The 19312-nt window shown below is 42.7% G+C and overlaps 1 protein-coding gene across 1 annotated transcript in view; it reads left to right on the top strand.

The window, feature by feature from the left end:
• The window catches only part of LOC124788240 (estradiol 17-beta-dehydrogenase 2-like), a 175263-nt gene that overhangs the window by 60809 nt on the left and 95142 nt on the right, over positions 1-19312 (top strand). Inside the window, exon 3 of the mRNA XM_047255426.1 lies at positions 18028-18249. Coding sequence (XP_047111382.1) covers positions 18028-18249 — 222 coding nt within the window. The remainder of the gene's footprint in view (positions 1-18027; positions 18250-19312) is intronic.

Here is a 19312-nt window from a genome sequence, read left to right as displayed (position 1 = left end):
GGGAATAACGCGCCACCGCAAACGCGCCATCTTCTCAAAGTTACACCTGACCACGAAAGCCACCCAGCACATACTAAGTATTACTTTGCTATTCTGTCGTCTAGAAGATGGTAAAGTTAACTATGATACATTCCTACACTCGAACAGGCCTCTGAATTCGGAAGACTCCTACCATTAACATGGGAACGCGAATCAATACCACCACAGACTTTGTATACACGAACACATTCTAGAAAACCCCTCACATACATCTCCCATCATTACACTTACAATAAAATCTTATGATCGCGGTCACAACTGAACGGTATTCGGCAATGAGCGAAGTATTGGAAATACACTCTGTTGAATGTTGTCGCTCTGGAAATACCTGTATCTTCCTAACCACTAGACATACTCTTCCCTTCGCTATCACACTAATCCAAGTGAAATCCATATCCTCCCTAAAACAGCACATAGACATTTTCTTTACACAAACAGATATACTTTATAAACCGGATGCTCAAATGCGAATATATCACACACCCATATTATACTAAGTATAATATTACCTCCTCAATAACTGGATGCATGCGACACCAAATAATACTGAACGAAAATCAACGATGGGTGTGCATGTCTCTTACGTTCTTCCTGCTAGTCATAGACGTAAACGAGCAGATGTTAAAGAAAAAAAATCCCGATCCCAACGACTACTGCATATTACTCTCACAAGCGCTCGTCGTTCTACAGGTGCACCCAAGTATCCATGTTAAAACCTATAACCGCTTTACGAATCGAGGTACGACATTACCTTTGAATGATGTGGTGTTTCCTGGACAAATACCGTGACGGTGATCGTAGAAATGTGTGTATTAAGAGCCAACGATGCAGCCTCGCGATAAACTCAATTAACTTTGAAAGTCATTGAGCTAAGGAACGTGGTATGTAAGCGCTATTTGCGACTCTATCACACCTCACGCAACTGCATATTTTATTAGTTTTTGCAACGCATTCTGTCTCGAGACAGTATCAGACGTTCCGCAGTATATTTGCTGAGTTATAGGCGATGACAGACAGTAGCGGTAGATGATGTGCTGATTGAGGTCCTAAGAAGAAAAATAACACTAACTTCTCAGGTCTCTAGACTTACTTACATCCATTCAAACACATCTGCATCTACATCTACATGGATACTCTGCAAATCACATTTAAGTGCCTGGCGGAGGGTTCATCGAACCAACTTCACAATTCTCTATTATTCCAAACTCACACAGCGCGCGGAAGAATGAACACCTATACCTTTCCGTACGAGCTCTGATTTCACTTATTTTATCGTGGTGATCGTTCCGCCCTATGTAGGTCGGTGTCAACAGAATATTTTCGCACTCGGAGGAGAAAGTTGGTGATTGGAATTTCGTGAGAAGATTCTGTCGCAACGAAAAACGGCTTTCTTTTAATGATGTCCAACCCAAATCCTGCATCATTTTTGTAACACTTTCTCCCACATTTCGCGATAATACAAAACGTGCTGCCTTTCTTTGAACTTTTATGATGTACTCAGTCAGTCCTATCTGGTAAGGATCCCACACCGCGCAGCAGTATTCTAAAAGAGGACGGACAATCGTAATGTAGGCAGTCTTCTAATAGGTCTGTTACATTTTCTAAGTGTCCTGCCAATAAAACGCAGTCTTTGGTTAGCCTTCCCCATAACATTTTTTGTGTGTTCCTTCCAATTTAAGTTGTTCGTAATTGTAATACCTAGGTATTTAGTTGAATTTACGGCTTTTAGATTAGACTGATATATCGTGTAACCGAAGTTTAACGAGTTCCTTTTAGTACTCATGAGGATGACCTCACACTTTTCGTTATTTAGGGTCAACCGCCATTTTTCGCACCATTCAGATATTTTTTCTAAATCGTTTTGCAGTTTGTTTTGATCTTATGATGACTTTATTAGTCGATAAATGACAGTGTCATCTGCAAACAAACGAAGACAGCTGCTCAGATTGTCGCCCAAACCGTTTATACAGATAAGGAACGGCAAAGGGCCTATACCTTGGGGAAAGCTAGAAATCACTTCTGTTTTACTCGATGACTTTCCGTCAATTGCTACGAACTGTGATCTCTCTGTCAGAAAATCGCAAATCCAGTCACATAACTGAGGCACATGCTTGCATGGGCTCACACCTACATGTCAATCATATTTCACGCATTCTCATATCTCTAAACGAGTCACCTTCCTCGAATATGTCTTCTACAGTAAAATTACAACCTCCTTTTAATTACACCCTACACCACACACATCCATGCCCAATGCAGGATTCGAACCTGCGACCAGAGCGGTCGCTCGGTTCCAGATTGAAGCTCCTAGAACCACTCGGCCACACTGACCGACTGTGTAGAGTGTTATACACGAGTTATGTAGGTGTAGTTTGCAGGTCTGTATGCTGTGGGACATGTCAGAGTGTGTGTTCTGTGATAAATATACTCCATCCCTAAATAAATTCTTCCAAAATAAATAAAGTACATTCCTTCCTCTATCCATCAGCCTAGTGCAGGCTGAGTCTTTTTCCAACCGACCCCTACGAAGAGGTGGCGGTCTGGTGACTTAGGTTAGTGGTGGTGGTGAGCTTCATTTGCAACAATTTTCCTGGGTTGGTAGCGAAACCCCAAGTGAGTTTTGTTTACTGCCTAAATTCAAACTTGAAGCTAGTTTGTTGGAGGAAGTGGTGGTCGGGTGACTTAGATTAGTGGAGGTAGCCCAATTGACCTCCTTCCCGCCAAAATCCGCCATCTTGCGTGACATCATGTGCTGCTGCCAAGTGTACACAACGCCATCTTGAATGACGTCATCACCGCCATCTTGGATACATCTGCCAACAGTGGAATGTGGGGCGACACATAGTAGTCCCGGAGTTTTTATACCAGCTTCAATGGGTCGTGCGCATGACAGGTGTTTTGATTTACATATTCTGACACATACAGATCCATCTATTGATCAATTTGTACACTTTTTCTTTTCTCCTGCCATAAGTTTTCCCCTTCTCCGATAATATTCCGCTGCAATTTGACGTCATTCTGTCCAGTGAAGTTATTTCTACAGTGTTTTGAAAGTTTAACAAGCCAAACACAGCCAACATGACACCTGTGTATCCTTCCCGATGTACACCAACACAGAGACAAGTGGCTGGCGTCAAAATGGCTCATTTTCGCTTGATTGCTTCGCTGATACTCCCTTCGTCTTGCTAACTTTCGTATCGATGTTGGGGTTCCAGCAAGTCTGCCCTCCAGGGAAACGTCTTAGAGCCAAAGATAACAGCATATCTATATCTATACAGTACGACAAGTACAGTACGACAAGCCGCCACGGCTCAGTCATGGCCACGGTACCTCTCTCACCGAATGACAAGATGACTGTAGAGTTCGCATTCCATCTTTCGATAGCCGACTCTCCCTTCATAAACAGGAATAAACTTGACATAAACGTTCTATGTGTCACATCATGATACAATGTAATAAAGTACGCTAGAGAAGCCAATGTTCGGAAACGGTTACGTTGGCCTTCTTCTGGGTCTACTTGCGACCACCACACACACACACACACACACACACACACACACACACAATGAACGCTGGAAGAAAAGGTCTGCATATATTTGACGACAGTAGAATCATTCTCATTTCTTCTCGATTGACCGCTGCCTCGACCATCACAAGTCTCCACGAGGCTCAGGAAATACAGCATTCGTCGCAATGGCGCTCCTCTATAAACGAAACGTCGAGTCCCAGAGAAGAACCGCCATGTCCTCAATATGCAGACACTTGTTGACCGTAACCATCGGAAATCTGATACATGGCAGAGGAATCATCGACTGTGTATTGCAGTAGATAAAGGTTACGAGATTCCATTCACTGGCTCGGGACACATGCCATCTCTAGATAATGATGCCCATACGGCAGAATCGCCCATGCACTTGAGACAATGAGCTGTGCGATGGTTTATGTGAGAGTGCTGCTGCCTGCAGTGCTGTGGCACAGAGCAGCCACGATACGAGCAGCGTGCTCAATACTCAATCGAGAAAGTCTTTTTCCTACATTTCAATCTAAGTATCAGGAATAATACCAATAATGACGTACTACTAAAGATGGTCGAGTTTTACCGTGCAACATAAATTTCTTACGTCGTTTGTACTAAGAAGAAACGTACTGAGACAAATATGCTCTCGTGTCGTGTTGATCATCGTAACAGGATTATTAAATATGCGTTTTGGTCACACTGCAGTGTAGCCGTAAGCCGGCCGCGGTGGCCGAGCGGTTCTAGGCGCTTCAGTCCGGAACCGCGCGACTGCTACGGTCGCAGGTTCGAATCCTGACTCGGGCGTGGTTGTGTGTGATGTCCTTAGGTTAGTTAGGTTTAAGTAGTTCTAAGTTCTAGGGGACTGATGACCTCAGATGTTAAGTCCCATAGTGCTCAGAGCCATTTGAACCATTTTTGAGTGCAGCCGTAAACAACAATCGTTGGAAGTGCATGGAACATACAAGGTGCGCAAATATACAAATCAAACTTATACCAAAAGCACCCTCTAGGCGGTGTTCCTTAGATTTGCTTAAGTGGGATTTAGAAGGAGTCAGATGTACTAAATCGTAAGGGAGACTAATTACACTACTGGCCATTAAAATTGCTACAACACAAAGATGATGTGCTACAGACGTGAAATTTAACCGATAGGAAAAAGATGCTGTGATATGCAAATGATTAGCTTTTCAGAGTATTCACACAAGGTTGGCGCCGGTGACGACACCTACAACATGCTGACATGAGGAAAGTTTCCAACCGATTTCTCATACACAAACAGCAGTTGACCGGCGTTGCCTGGTAAAACGTTGTTATGTCTCGTGTAAGGAGGAGAAATGTGTACCATCACGTTTCCGACATTGATAAAGGTCGGATTGTAGCCTATCGCGATTCCGATTTATCGTATCACGACATTGCTGCTCGCGTTGGTCGAGATCGAATGACTGTTAGCAGAATATGGAATCAGGTTCAGGAGGGTAATACGGAACGCCGTGCTGGATCTCAACGACCTCGAGATGACAGGCATCTTATCCTCATGGCTGTAACGGATCGTGCAGCCACGTCTCGATCCCTGAGTCAACAGATGGAGACGTTTGCAAGACAACAACCGTCTGCACGAACAGTTCGACGACTTTTGCAGCAGCACGGACTATCAGCACGGAGACCATGGCTGCGGTTACCCTTAACGCTGCATCACAGACAGGAGCGCCTGCGATGGTGTACTCAACGACGAACCTGGGTGCACGAATGACAAAACGTCATTTATTCGGATGAATTCAGGTTCTGTATACAGCATCATGATGGTCGCATCCGTGTTTGGCAACATCGCGGTGAACGCACATTGGAAGCTTGTATTCGTCATCGCCATACCACCGTATCACCCAGCGTGATGGTATGGGGTGCATTGGTTACACGTCTCGGTCACCTCTTGTTCGCATTGACGGCACTTTGAACAGTGGACGTTACATTTCAGATGTGTTACGACCTGTGGATCTACCCTTCATTCGATCCCTGCGAACCCCTACATTTCAGCAGGATAATGCACGACCACATGTTGCAGGTCCTGTATGGGCCTTTCTGGATACAGAAAATGCTCGACTGCGGCCCCGGTCAGCACATTCTCCAGATCCCTCACTAATTGAAAACGTCTGGTCAATGCTGGCCCAGCAACTGGCTCATCAAGATACGCCAGTCACTACTCTTGATGAACTGTGATATCGTGTTGAATCTGCATGGGCAGCTGTACCTGTACACGCCATCCAAGCTCTGTTTGACTCAATGCCCAGGCGTAACAAGGCCGTTATTACGGCCAGAGGTGGTTGTTCTGGGTACTGATTTCTCAGGATCTATGCAACCAAATTGCATGAAAATGTAATCTCATGTCAGTTCTAGTATAATATATTTGTCCAATGAATACCCGTTTATCATCTGCATTTCTTCTTGGTGTAGCAATTTTAATGGCCAGTAATGTACAAATGTGAGACCCCTAACCATTACCATATACAGTTGAAATACAGGACGTCAAAGTAAGACAAACACTATATCTCAGGGGATTAAAGCCGAGTAAACAAGGGCAGGAGCCGATTAAATACACAGAAAGAATTAGCTAAGCGAAAATAGAGAACAAACATGTCACAATATAATTATTACGCAGATGGCTAGTTCATCAAACAGCTAATAACAACTAACGCCGATTTACTGGACTCCGGTGGTTAGCTGTTTTACAAAAATAGATACATCTTCCAGAGATGTATGAGGAATTTGCACTGTCAAAAATAATCTGACGAAAGCCAAAAGACCAACTAAAGTATACACTGAGCTCCTTTTGCCGTTTGCTCTTGAATGAAACAGACAAAATGTTAAATAATGGTTAATTTGTCCTGTAACATACAAACGCATTAGCAGAATTAAACTCTGTTCTAATGAGATGCAAAGCACCAATGAATAGAACAGGACTGGCAAACACTGATTAGGTAATACACCAGACAAGTAGCTTACAGAAGAATTTTAACAGTAAGCGCAGACCTGCATACACAATCAACCAAACCACACCTAGGCAATAACTTGCGTGTGACGTCACGTTTGTTTTTCTGTACAAACGAACTCCACATATTTTTTCAATGGAGGTCTGTAACCTCTCTCAAACTGATCTCGGTCATTATGGGAGCAAGTTGTACTCTGATTCTAATAGTTCTCTTCCTTCGTACAAAATTGTAGCTTTCGAGGAAAGTATCCGAGAGATCTACAAACATTTTGATCTAGTGCTTATGCCACAAATTTCGACTACTTCCTACGGGTAACTAAAGATTCCCTCTACGACCATGTCATATGCGGATTCTACCGTATTTTTTACTTTTTTTTATTGTCTCTCCATGTTTTTGTTCCATTTTTCCTCATATTTTTTCCACTTTTCCGGTTTCTTCATATTTTTCCATAGTCTATACGTATATGTGCAAGTGTACATACGCTCGTATTGCTTACATTAACAGGCATGGGTTGCTATTTTTTTTACCATCCAACTGTGATACATAGACCCATTCCAACCAGTGCGATTATAAATTATAGTCCCTCCAAATGTCAGCCCACATAACACTAAGTGCCAAGGCCAACGCTAAAACGCACGCATTGTCAAAATATTCGAATACCTTTTAGAGTGGTATGATTCCACAAACATTAAGCGATACACATGGATCACGTACTTAACTTGGAAATTAATTAAACACACTCATTCTTTGGCGTGCTTGTATGAAACAATGTATTCTGAGATGTTTGCTAGTAATGAAGGCACAAAAGTGCAGGACTGTGCGCCTAAGTCTAGATTAAACGTATTATTTTATCAAAGTATGGATCTTAGTTCCACTTAAAATGCTGTCAAAGTCATCCATACATTACGACAACCCTCCATCATGCTGGGGTAACACTATCACGTTCTTTCATACGGTTGGGAGGACTGGACTCTGCTGTTCGGTTGGGAGTTGTACCACGCATTCCTTATAGACATCAGGGCTGATATTTTAATAAATACGCGCCGTTAAGTATGCGTTTTAGGTGTGCAGCTTAACGCCATGCACACAAACAAAACACAAGCATGTTGTTTGTCGTTGCTGGACCCACACCACACCTGACAGCCCTGTGGCATCCACGTTGGAGCACGCTCAAAATAGTGTAATTGGATTCCACGTCAAATCAGATTTAGAAGGTATGACCAGAAGATAGTCAGTGGACGTTTTATCATCGTGTCCTTTACCCTAAGATTTTTTTAACTGGTATGAATAATCGTCATCAGTGAAAAGCATTTGCTGCTGGCCGGCAGAATATTGCTACGCTAAATCGCATTCCAGTGTTTGTGAACAAGTAGGGAGCTCAGATGTGGTAGTAGTAAGGTGCTGAGCGTAAATAAAATTATTGAAAAAATAATTATTTATTTATCACAGAGGCATGTCTTTCAAGTATCAAAATAAGTAAAATTGATTCAACATAACGGACGAACTTTTGATTACAAGGATCAGCCAGCTGAAAAACAAATCGTTATATTCCGATAGATTTACAAGAATTAAAGATTTTAGCAACAGTTCCCGTGATAAACAGTAACAGACAGCTGACATTTAAGGTTATATATGTGTGTGTGAAGCAGTCAGAATTTTTAAACACGAAAAATTGCATCTGTCTGTGAAGTAGACACAACAGTGCGTTCAAAACTTACCAGAGCACGCGACTGAAACAAATACTGCGCAAAATTTAAAAGGCACAACAAATTATACAAATCTGAGAAGCAGAGAGTGAAACCATTAATTCAAAGGTTTTAAGAGAGAACCTTTTGTACGCGTCTATGAAGTAGTCAATGTAGAACGTTCTTTGATGAATACTAAAACAAACAGGTAAAACAATCAAACGCAACAAACCGTACATGTCTGTGAAGTAGACAAACCAGGACGTTAACAAAAATCTTTTATAGAAAACAAACTACGCCTGCCCATGAGACGGATCGAGGATTATGATGCAGGTGATTGCTTGATTCAGAAGAGCTTCCGGAACGTACAAAATAGAAATTAGAGTTACAGAGCAAATGAATCACAAATCATACACAGGACTATTAAAAGCGACAGTGACATGTAAACATGCAACAGCAATACTTAAATCAGTGAAACGATTTTAGATCAGCAAATACGAGTACACGTACAAATAGCGTCAATTAAAGTTAAATAAAGTTTTGACTTCTTGTTGCTGCGTGGAGTGGCCACGCGGTTAGAGATGCCATGTAACGGATTGCGCGGCCCCTCCCGCCCGAGGTTCGAGCCCTCCCTCGGGCATGGGGGTTTGCGTAGTTCTTAGTTAAAGTTAGTTTAAGTAGTGTGTAAGTCTAGGGACCGATGACTTCAGAAGTTTGGTCCCTTAGGAATTCACACACATTTGAACATTTTTGACTTGTAAATATACACAGACCGTTACACTACACTACACCCTCGCAAATTACGAAAAGGCGTTACTGCCTGCTTCGGCGAACACAGTACAGAATTTGTATGCATTCTGTAATATACTCTCAGAACGAAAATCGGGTAGCAAATTAAGGACCACACAGGCCTCCCCCAAAACAGTGGAAATAGAGCACAGGTCTTAAACTTAAGAGTAAGTGTTTGACTTCAGGAACACAAAAATACTTAAATTCATAAATGAATACACCAATAGGGCAAAGCGAGACTTGCAATTAAATGAGAGTTAGGCTTAATGACGTTCAGGCTGCTGATCAAATCCGACAAACTATGGCGAGTAGAATGATCGGATAAGGATGACAAACGGTAATTAATGGTGAAAGAGTAGACGTTGGTCTCGCAAATAGCCACTAACACATGAACACCCACATATTATGCATCTCACCATGGTTCCTGCATTAACCCAAACTCAATCATGGATGAGGTAGAATTCCACGCCCAACAACCAAGACAGCAGGGAACTCGGATCAATTCTAGTGTCCGATTCCACACGTCGGCTTTGAGCAATGACGTCATACCTATGGCAGAGAAACTACATAGAGGCAATCTCTGAAAGCGACTGATCATATTCATAAACAAACGAATTTAGCGCACGATAAAATTACATTATTCACATGATTAATTACTTAGCCACAAATTGTACCGACAAGAATTAAAGGTAACGAAAATAAATAAGAATAGCAAAAGAGGAGTGTACAAGTCTGAAAAAAATTACTATCGTAATTTATGCGAGTAAAAGCACAGAGAACCTTTAAGTGCGATACAGTAAACCGCTTGGTGAAGTGATAATATTATAAATCAGCGTTAACTTTTAATACTAACTGTTAAATCTACACAAGTAATGAAATTTGACAAAAAGTAGGGTCTAACAAATATTGAAATCGGTAATTGGAACTGACCTATGTAGGTTAATTCTAGTTACTGATTCTAACCATTCCACGGCTAGTTATTTAGATCGTTTTAACAACAAGTGTGTACACCAAAGTGTTACAGGACTTCTGCATATGGTATTACTATCTTCATTATTATGAAAAAGAGAAAAATTTGGAAGCTGCACCTACAATATTCATCAGTTTTGGTAGTAGTTCTGAGATCAATAATAAATCCTACAGAAACGTAGTCCACAGATTTACTGCAAAAGTGTCCAAAATTATGAACCACTAAAAAGCTGGAATCAGTAAGGAAAACTGACCTCCTACATAGGCCAATTCTAATTATTGATTCGAGCCAGTCGATGATTCATTAATTATATCGCTTTTTCGACACGTGTGTGTATTAAAATCTAAGCTAATATGATTTCTGCATTTGTAATTGCCCTCTGAACTACTGCAAAAAATTACTAATATTGGAATCGGTAACTAGAATTGACCTATATAGGTCAGTTCTAGTTACCTAGCGCAATTTTTGTTATACATCGCAGTAGGTTTAGAGAGCAATTACAAATACAGAAATGGTATTACGTTTCAGTGCATGTAACTGCAAAAATAATTTACATTTGAATCATGGAGGGGTTGGAATCTGTAACTGGCATTTACCTATCGAGGTTAATTCTAGTTATCGATTCCAATGTTCTGTATTTTTTGTAGATATTCGTTTGTCGTGTACTGGCTTTTCTTTTAGAATTTAGTGTGTCGGTTTCTCCACATTTTATGCTACTCTTTCGTATTTGTTGTGATTCGTTTAATTTTCCTGTATCTCTGATACATTCTAGTTTCCCCCCCCCCCCCCCCCCCCCCACTCAAAAACCCAACTTTCCTGCGCGTCTCCCGTTAGATTCAAATTAATATAAAATTAACGCTATTTTATAACAGTATTTCACCATGTGCTTTACTGTAAAGCAATTTAAAGGTTCTCTGTGCTTTTCTAGTCGCATAAATTACGAGAATACTTCTTATCAGAATTGTTTTTAATTCTTGTTCTTGTTTTCGTTATCTTCAGTTCGTTTCGATGTAATTCATGACTAAGTAAATACACTCCTGGAAATTGAAATAAGAACACCGTGAATTCATTGTCCCAGGAAGGGGAAACTTTATTGACACATTCCTGGGGTCAGATACATCACATGATCACACTGACAGAACCACAGGCACATAGACACAGGCAACAGAGCATGCACAATGTCGGCACTAGTACAGTGTATATCCACCTTTCGCAGCAATGCAGGCTGCTATTCTCCCATGGAGACGATCGTAGAGATGCTGGATGTAGTCCTGTGGAACGGCTTGCCATGCCATTTTCACCTGGCGCCTCAGTTGGACCAGCGTTCGTGCTGGACGTGCAGACCGCGTGAGACGACACTTCATCCAGTCCCAAACATGCTCAATGGGCGACAGATCCGGAGATCTTGCTGGCCAGGGTAGTTGACTTACACCTTCTAGAGCACGTTGGGTGGCACGGGATACATGCGGACGTGCATTGTCCTGTTGGAACAGCAAGTTCCCTTGCCGGTCTAGGAATGGTAGAACGATGGGTTCGATGACGGTTTGGATGTACCGTGCACTATTCAGTGTCCCCTCGACGATCACCAGTGGTGTACGGCCAGTGTAGGAGATCGCTCCCCACACCATGATGCCGGGTGTTGGCCCTGTGTGCCTCGGTCGTATGCAGTCCTGATTGTGGCGCTCACCTGCACGGCGCCAAACACGCATACGACCATCATTGGCACCAAGGCAGAAGCGACTCTCATCGCTGAAGACGACACGTCTCCATTCGTCCCTCCATTCACGCCTGTCGCGACACCACTGGAGGCGGGCTGCACGATGTTGGGGCGTGAGCGGAAGACGGCCTAACGGTGTGCGGGACCGTAGCCCAGCTTCATGGACACGGTTGCGAATGCTCCTCGCCGATACCCCAGGAGCAACAGTGTCCCTAATTTGCTGGGAAGTGGCGGTGCGGTCCCCTACGGCACTGCGTAGGATCCTACGGTCTTGGCGTTCATCCGTGCGTCGCTGCGGTCCGGTCCCAGGTCGACGGGCACGTGCACCTTCCGCCGACCACTGGCGACAACATCGATGTACTGTGGAGACCTCACGCCCCACGTGTTGAGCAATTCGGCGGTACGTCCACCCGGCCTCCCGCATGCCCACTATACGCCCTCGCTCAAAGTCCGTCAACTGCACATACGGTTCACGTCCACGCTGTCGCGGCATGCTATCAGTGTTAAAGACTGCGATGGAGCTCCGTATGCCACGGCAAACTGGCTGACACTGACGGCGGCGGTGCACAAATGCTGCGCAGCTAGCGCCATTCGACGGCCAACACCGCGGTTCCTGGTGTGTCCGCTGTGCCGTGCGTGTGATCATTGCTTGTACAGCCCTCTCGCAGTGTCCGGAGCAAGTATGGTGGGTCTGACACACCGGTGTCAATGTGTTCTTTTTTCCATTTCCAGGAGTGTAACTGCGTGAATGTGATCGTAATTTTATCGTATGCTACATTTGTTTGTTTATGCTGTTTACGAATATGACCCGTTCCTTTCATAGATTGATTATACGTAGCGTCTTTGCCTTAGGTATGACGACATTGCTCAAAGCCGACGAGTGGAATCGGACACTAGAATTTATCCGGGAACTCACCAAAACGAACTGCAGCATGTAGCTTTGTCACCCCTCTGACACAGTAAGACATAACTCTGCAGCAGCCAAAGGCACGATACTCGAAATAAACACGGGCGATCCAAATACAGCAGTAGCTCAGCACGACACTTCGGCACAAGCCACGGTTACGAGCACCGCTCCGCCCACCGGCCAACTCTCCACAGACTTCCAACCTACGGCCCCATAAGCAGACTGCCTAGCCACTAGCTGTGCGCGCTCACATTACTGCTAAAGTCCACCTCAGTGGAGCCTGAGAAACCGTAACTTGGTAACGCAACCAAAGAGGTTCAACGAGCTCCAGAATCGGGGATTACTGAAGAATTGGGTACAACACGTCGGCTTTCTCCAATGACGTCAAAAGTTACCAGAGATGATGTATTGTACAGATTAACAGCAAAGACGAGTATTGAGAAACAAAGGAATGTAGGACGGAGAAAACAGATGATAGACACATAGCACGTGCATTCATATTTCGAACATAATGTTAAGCATATCGCTTCTTTGAGTCCTAGTATTCTATTCTTCAGTTGACTTGATTTATCTATTCCTATGAATATGGAAGACTTGAAGCCTGGTTCGTCAACTGCAGTACGAATATAAATTTTACAATTGTCGCTTTTTTTCACCTTCGCCAGCACTAGTATTACTACGAAATTTTTCAGGCGGAAAGACCGACATACGAAAAATTTGTATCCTGTACTTCCCTTGAACTATATAGGTTAACTAAAGAATAGGATACTAGCACTAGCAGAGACAAAAAAAGCGAGATACGTAACATTGGCGTCCTGTAACACAGTTGAACGACGAAGGTTGCCTTCATTCGAGCTATGTGGGTCAACTGCAGTATGGGATACAAATCTTACGTATGTCGCTATTTTTCGCCTTTGCTACCACTAGTATCCTATTCTTGAGTTGACCTATATTGTTCAACTGGAGGACGGGACACAAATTTTACTGCAGGTTTTTTTCACCGACGCTAGTACTGCTAAGATGATATTTTTAGTCGATACTGCGAGTATCTAAGGCGCAAAAAATTGGTATCCCATACTTTAGTTGACCTAAATAGGTCAACTGATGTATGGAATGCTCGTAGTAGCGGAGACGAAAAATGCAACACCAGTAAAATTTCTATCCCGTACTTCAGTTGACTTACATAGATCAACTGAAGAATAGGATACTAGTGCTAGCGAAAGCGGAAAAATCTACATACGTTAAATTTGTATCCCGTACTGCAGTTAACAGGTACAGATAAACTGAAGTTTGGGATGCAACTCGTATATGTCAGCTCAGGTATTCAATGCTAACGTTACTTCTACCACTTTATTCTTTTCCATCTTTTTGAACCAGTATCCCATTCTTCAGTTGAGGTGATAAATCTATACCTACAAACGAAAATCATAAAACAAAAACTATCCACAATGAAAGATTTCTTCCAAACTATCTCAAACGTTCTAAGAATGAAAATAAGTACCGAATGAATTGGAACGAACAAATGATTTAAATTAATACAAGCGCCAAAAATCGTACTCAGTGACTAGCCCTGTCGTTTAAAAACATATTCATTTCTATTAATTTACAATGATGGCGCCTCGCCACAGAAAATAACCGATTTATTATCTAACGCTCGAAAATAAGGACATTAGTGTCTGAGTAAACCATGACGTCATTGGTCAAAGCCGACGGATTGTATCCCCTTCTTCAGTTGACACCAGAATCGATATCAAGGTGCGTCCATGGCTCAGTTTGTCCTGCAGACTTACGAATACTAAGACAGACTGACATGGGATCCAAACCAGCATCTTCTGGAGATTTAAAGTAAATACTATTGATTTGTAAGTACAAACATTACAGCTAATCAGGAGCGATAATTGGTTAATAAAGTGTACTCAGTATGATTATATCTTTAATTATTAAACGTGGAAATCGTTTACATGAACTACCAAATAGTGATGCTGATAGTTCTACTGTAGACTATCTTGGTGGTGGTCTATGTTGCACACCTGGCTGACTATTCGTCGTATGCAAATCATATTTCAGGACCAGGGCAGGGCTTTTGTGTTATTATTACGAATATGGAGTATTCTAGAGACAGTAATTATGAAAATACAAAGAACAGCTATACATGTAGATGCCTACCGTCTTCTGGCAAAGATGTAGAACAAACTACGCCTCCCTGGTACGTAAAGCAGACAATGTGTCAATCAGACTTAGAGCAATATCTATTAAAGTTTTCGTTTATGTAGTCCCAATGTCGTTCTGCAATTTGTCTACTGGGAGGCAATACGACCTTGAATGTCGATTGCGTGATCATGACATTTTTTCGTTTATGACGCCTAAAATCAGAATACAATAGTGTTATATTTTAGCTAGGTGTGTACATGTTGTAGAAGACTGTAGTTATTCGTTAACAGTAGTATGCAGTACCACACATCTATAGTCTACTTAAAGAAAAAGACGATCAGAAGCGATAATGGGTTATGAAACTATACACTGCATGTCCATAGTTTTAATTATTTAAAGTAGAAATTGATCGCACAAACAATCTACTGTAATTCTGTGCTACCCTTCTAGGTGCCTGACGGTTCGCTTAGTCAATTCGTCAGCCATGTTACTGGCAACCGATACCTCCTGTAGAACAAGGACAGGGGAACGTGTTTTGTTATGCAACTACGGCTGGCAGAAACATCACGATTAAGCATTTAATCTATATTTAAGCATTTAATCTATAATCGTGTATCACTTGCGTGCCTCGTTTCAGGAATTGATTCAGATTTTCAGGTGCTTTGGTCAAGAACGTACATCTAATAACTATTTATCATTCATAAGCAATTATCCTTATGTTTCTTTCTTTGTTTTTTACACTTGCGTAAAGATGGGTCATTTCAGTAACCGATTACATAGATTAGTGAAAAGCTCAGTTATATTTTGGAGAGATAGGTGCAAAATGGTTCATGACATGCCAGCAATTCCTACTGAGCATGTGGCTTTTAGTTCTTTGGCTAACTTGATGTTTCCTCCTAATCAACATTACCGATAAACACAGATAATTTCAAGTGTTGGTTTTGTTTTCCATTGGCTCCCGATTCTCACTGAAATTCGTTTTTATTAAATTTTCATACATTCCAATGAAGTAGCTGTTGAATGTGTTTGCAGTTCCACTAGACTCTGTAACTTTTTTGTGTGTGTAACAAGACTGGATTCTTATTTGTTTTCTTTTATTTATCCATTTCGTTTTGTATAATGTCCCAGATATCTTCCACTTACTTGTGTAGCTTTTTTTGTACATATGATTATGCATTCTTTTCGCTCTAATATTTGTAACACCCTGAGAGGCAAGGGACTATTAAAATGCTTCAATACTTTTTGTTGATATGTATAGTCAGCCTTCCAATTTCTTTGACAGCAGACAAATCTTGATTATTTAATATTAAGTTAATGCGGTTTATGATATCCTAATGAAAACTGTTGCAGTTTTATCATTAGTAGATTTTTTGCTTGTTCTGCATTAACAGTAGTGTTAAGTTTCGAAGCTTTATGGTCGCTGAAAAATGTATTGTACACTTTTACCCCTCACTTACACTTCTCGTTCCCAAACACGTTTTGGTCCAAGCCTGTCTGACTGATTGGCAAGGTTTATTGTGTTAGTAAGATTATGTGACCTTTTGGAGGTTGACTAGAGTGGCTCTGCTAGCATTTAATGAGAAAGTCAATTTTAAAACCATCACAAGCTATGGCCCTACATTTTGCTGTATTGGAGGGCCACACTGGAATCGATTTCACACACTGCAAAGAAATGAACGACATTCCAATATCGCATGTCCAACGGCGTTAGAAGAAGTTAAGCATTCTTTCCAGCTACACAGTGCAAGGCTACCATGTCTAGCGGGGTCAGGTTCTATGGTAACCTGACAGACATTCGTCATGCATCGTAATATTGACAACGCATAGATTTAGATCAGAGTGTGCATGTGATTTCATGTTTACAGTAAGACGTTTGAGTTACATGAAAGCAATCAGAATTTTGTCTTGGTCAGCATTACAAAAGTATCGATGCGATGGAGATTTGCTGCATGTCCTACTGGACGTGATAAAAAATGGTTCAAATGGCTCTGAGCACTATGGGACTTAACATCTATGGTTATCAGTCCCCTAGAAATTAGAACGACTTAAACCTAACTAACCTAAGGACATCACACAACACCCAGTCATCACGAGGCAGAGAAAATCCCTGACCCCGCCGGGAATCGAACCCGGGAACCCGGGCGTGGGAAGCGAGAACGCTACCGCACGATCACGAGCTGCGGACGACGTGATAAAAGAGAGGTAATGTGGAAGATAGGTTTCCTAGTTGAGGAAATGACCATGTTTCGACATGAATGCACAGTTTACCATAAAGATTACAACGGCCGGCCGGTGTGGCCGAGCGATTCTAGGCGCTTCAGTCTGGAAGCGCGCGACCGCTACGGTCGCAGGTTCGAACCCTGCCTCGGGCATGGATGTGTGTGATGTCCTTAGTTAGGTTTAAGTAGTTCTAAGTTCTAGGGTACTGATGACCTCAGATGTTAAGTCTCGTAGTGCTCAAAGCCATTTGAACCATTTGACAGATTACAACGGAAAAAAGGTGGGCAATCGAAATTCCTGGCAGATTAAAACTGTGTGCTTGACCGACACTCGAAATCGGGACTTTTATCTTTCACTGGCAACTCCTCTGCCGACTGAGTTACCCGAGCCCGACTCACAAGCCTTACTCACGGCTTTACTTCCGCCAGTACCTCGTCTCCTACTTTCCAAACATCACAAAAATTCTCCTAGTAAAACTAGCACTCCTGGAGAGAAGGATATTGTGGAGTCATGATTTATTCACAGCCTGGAGGATGTTTCCAGAACGAATGTTCACTCTTCAGAAGGTCCGCAGCTCGTGGTCTAGTGGCTAGCACTGCTGGCTCTGGATCACGGGGTCCCGTGTTCGATTTTCGGCCGGGTTCGGGATTTTCTCTGCCTGGGGACTGGGTGTTTGTGCTCTCCTCATCATTTCATCACCACCATCATCAATGACAGTGGCTAGACTGGATTATGTAAAAATTGGACTGTGTAAAAATTGGGACTTTGTACGGGCGCTGATGACCGCGCAGATGAGCGCCCCACAAACCAAACATCATCATCAACTCTTCAGCAGAGTGTGCACCGATATGACACTTCCTGGTAGATTAATACTGGCAAAGGTCCTGAGACTTGGTCCGGCACGCAGTTTGAATTTGCCAAGAAGTTTCGTATAAGCGCACACTCCGCTGCAGAGTGAAAATTTCATTCTGGTAATTGTGAAATGTTTGTGAATGTAAATACTGGCAGTCAGGAGCGGCATGATTTCTAGTTCTGAACTGCTGCGCAGGTTGCGACTCTGGCTTCGGGCACGAACTGGCGCGCCGCCTGGACGCGCTGGGTGTGCCAGTGTTCGCGGGCTGCCTGTTCCCTGAGGGTCCCGGTGCGCGCAGACTCGCCGCGGACTGTTCCTCCAGGTTGCGCGTGCTGCCGCTAGATGTCACGTCAGACCAGCAGGTGGCCGACGCCTCCGTCTCCGTACAGGCGGCACTCCAGGACGCATCAGGCACAGGTATAAGTAAACGACGGGAACATATTGCAAATATGAAATACTTTTAAAAATGTCCTTTTTTAAATGCTACTAATCTCAGAGAATTAATCCACAATCTTGAGGGGTTTTATGGTGGAAAACTACCGCAGTTCGGTGAAGTATAGGCTGCCTACGTTTCCTTTTACCTGCTCTCAGGTCTAAGGCGCTGCAGTCATGGACTGTGCGGCTGATACCGGTGGAGGTTCGAGTCCTCCCTCGGGCATGGGTGTGTGTGTTTGTCCTTAGGATAATTTAGGTTAAGTAGTGAGTAAGCTTAGGGACTGATGACCTTAGCAGTTAAGTCCCATTAGATTTCACACACATTTGAACATTTTGAACCTGCTCCCACACCTCAAATAAATTTTGAAACTGATACCTTATACCTTGTTACGTGGCCGTAATTTTCCACTATTGAGTGAAGATTTAGAATGAATACCCGAAAACTAGTAGTATATTCTAAAGGACACTGTGGCTAAGGGGAAGTTTTATTAATAGTAATTAATATCTGCCAAAGACATATTGTACACGGATAAGATTTTTAAAAAACTTACTTTTCTCGTGACATTATATTGCCACAGAGTTTATAGCCCAGTCCAGTAGGATCCAGTCTGCACACAATTTCCGGCCGCGGTGGCCATGCGGTTCTAGGCGCTTCAGCCCGGAATCGCGCGACTGCTACGGTCACAGGTCCGAATCCTGCCTCGGGCATAGATGTATGTGATGTCCTTAGGTTAGTTAGGTTTAAGTAGTTCTAAGTTCTAGGGGACTGCTGACCTCAGATGTTACGTCCCATAGTGCTCAGAGCCATTTGAAGCATTTGCACACATTTCACTGTCACCCGCTTAGCTACTCTTGTCACATCACACTTACATCGTACCATGTGCGGTATCCCTAATACTGTCGCACCAAATCTCTATCACGAGTGCAATCAGATCCTGTCTCATTACGCCAGCCCACAGAATAAAACATGATTCTTTCGTACAGCCTCTTTCATTAGCTTCCTATTTATCTTCTGTTGATCACATTCTATTCAGCTTTTTACCTA

This window comes from Schistocerca piceifrons, chromosome 1 (assembly GCF_021461385.2).
Source record: "Schistocerca piceifrons isolate TAMUIC-IGC-003096 chromosome 1, iqSchPice1.1, whole genome shotgun sequence".
Taxonomy (NCBI): domain Eukaryota; kingdom Metazoa; phylum Arthropoda; class Insecta; order Orthoptera; family Acrididae; genus Schistocerca; species Schistocerca piceifrons.
This window is presented reverse-complemented; position numbering and strand designations above follow the sequence as displayed.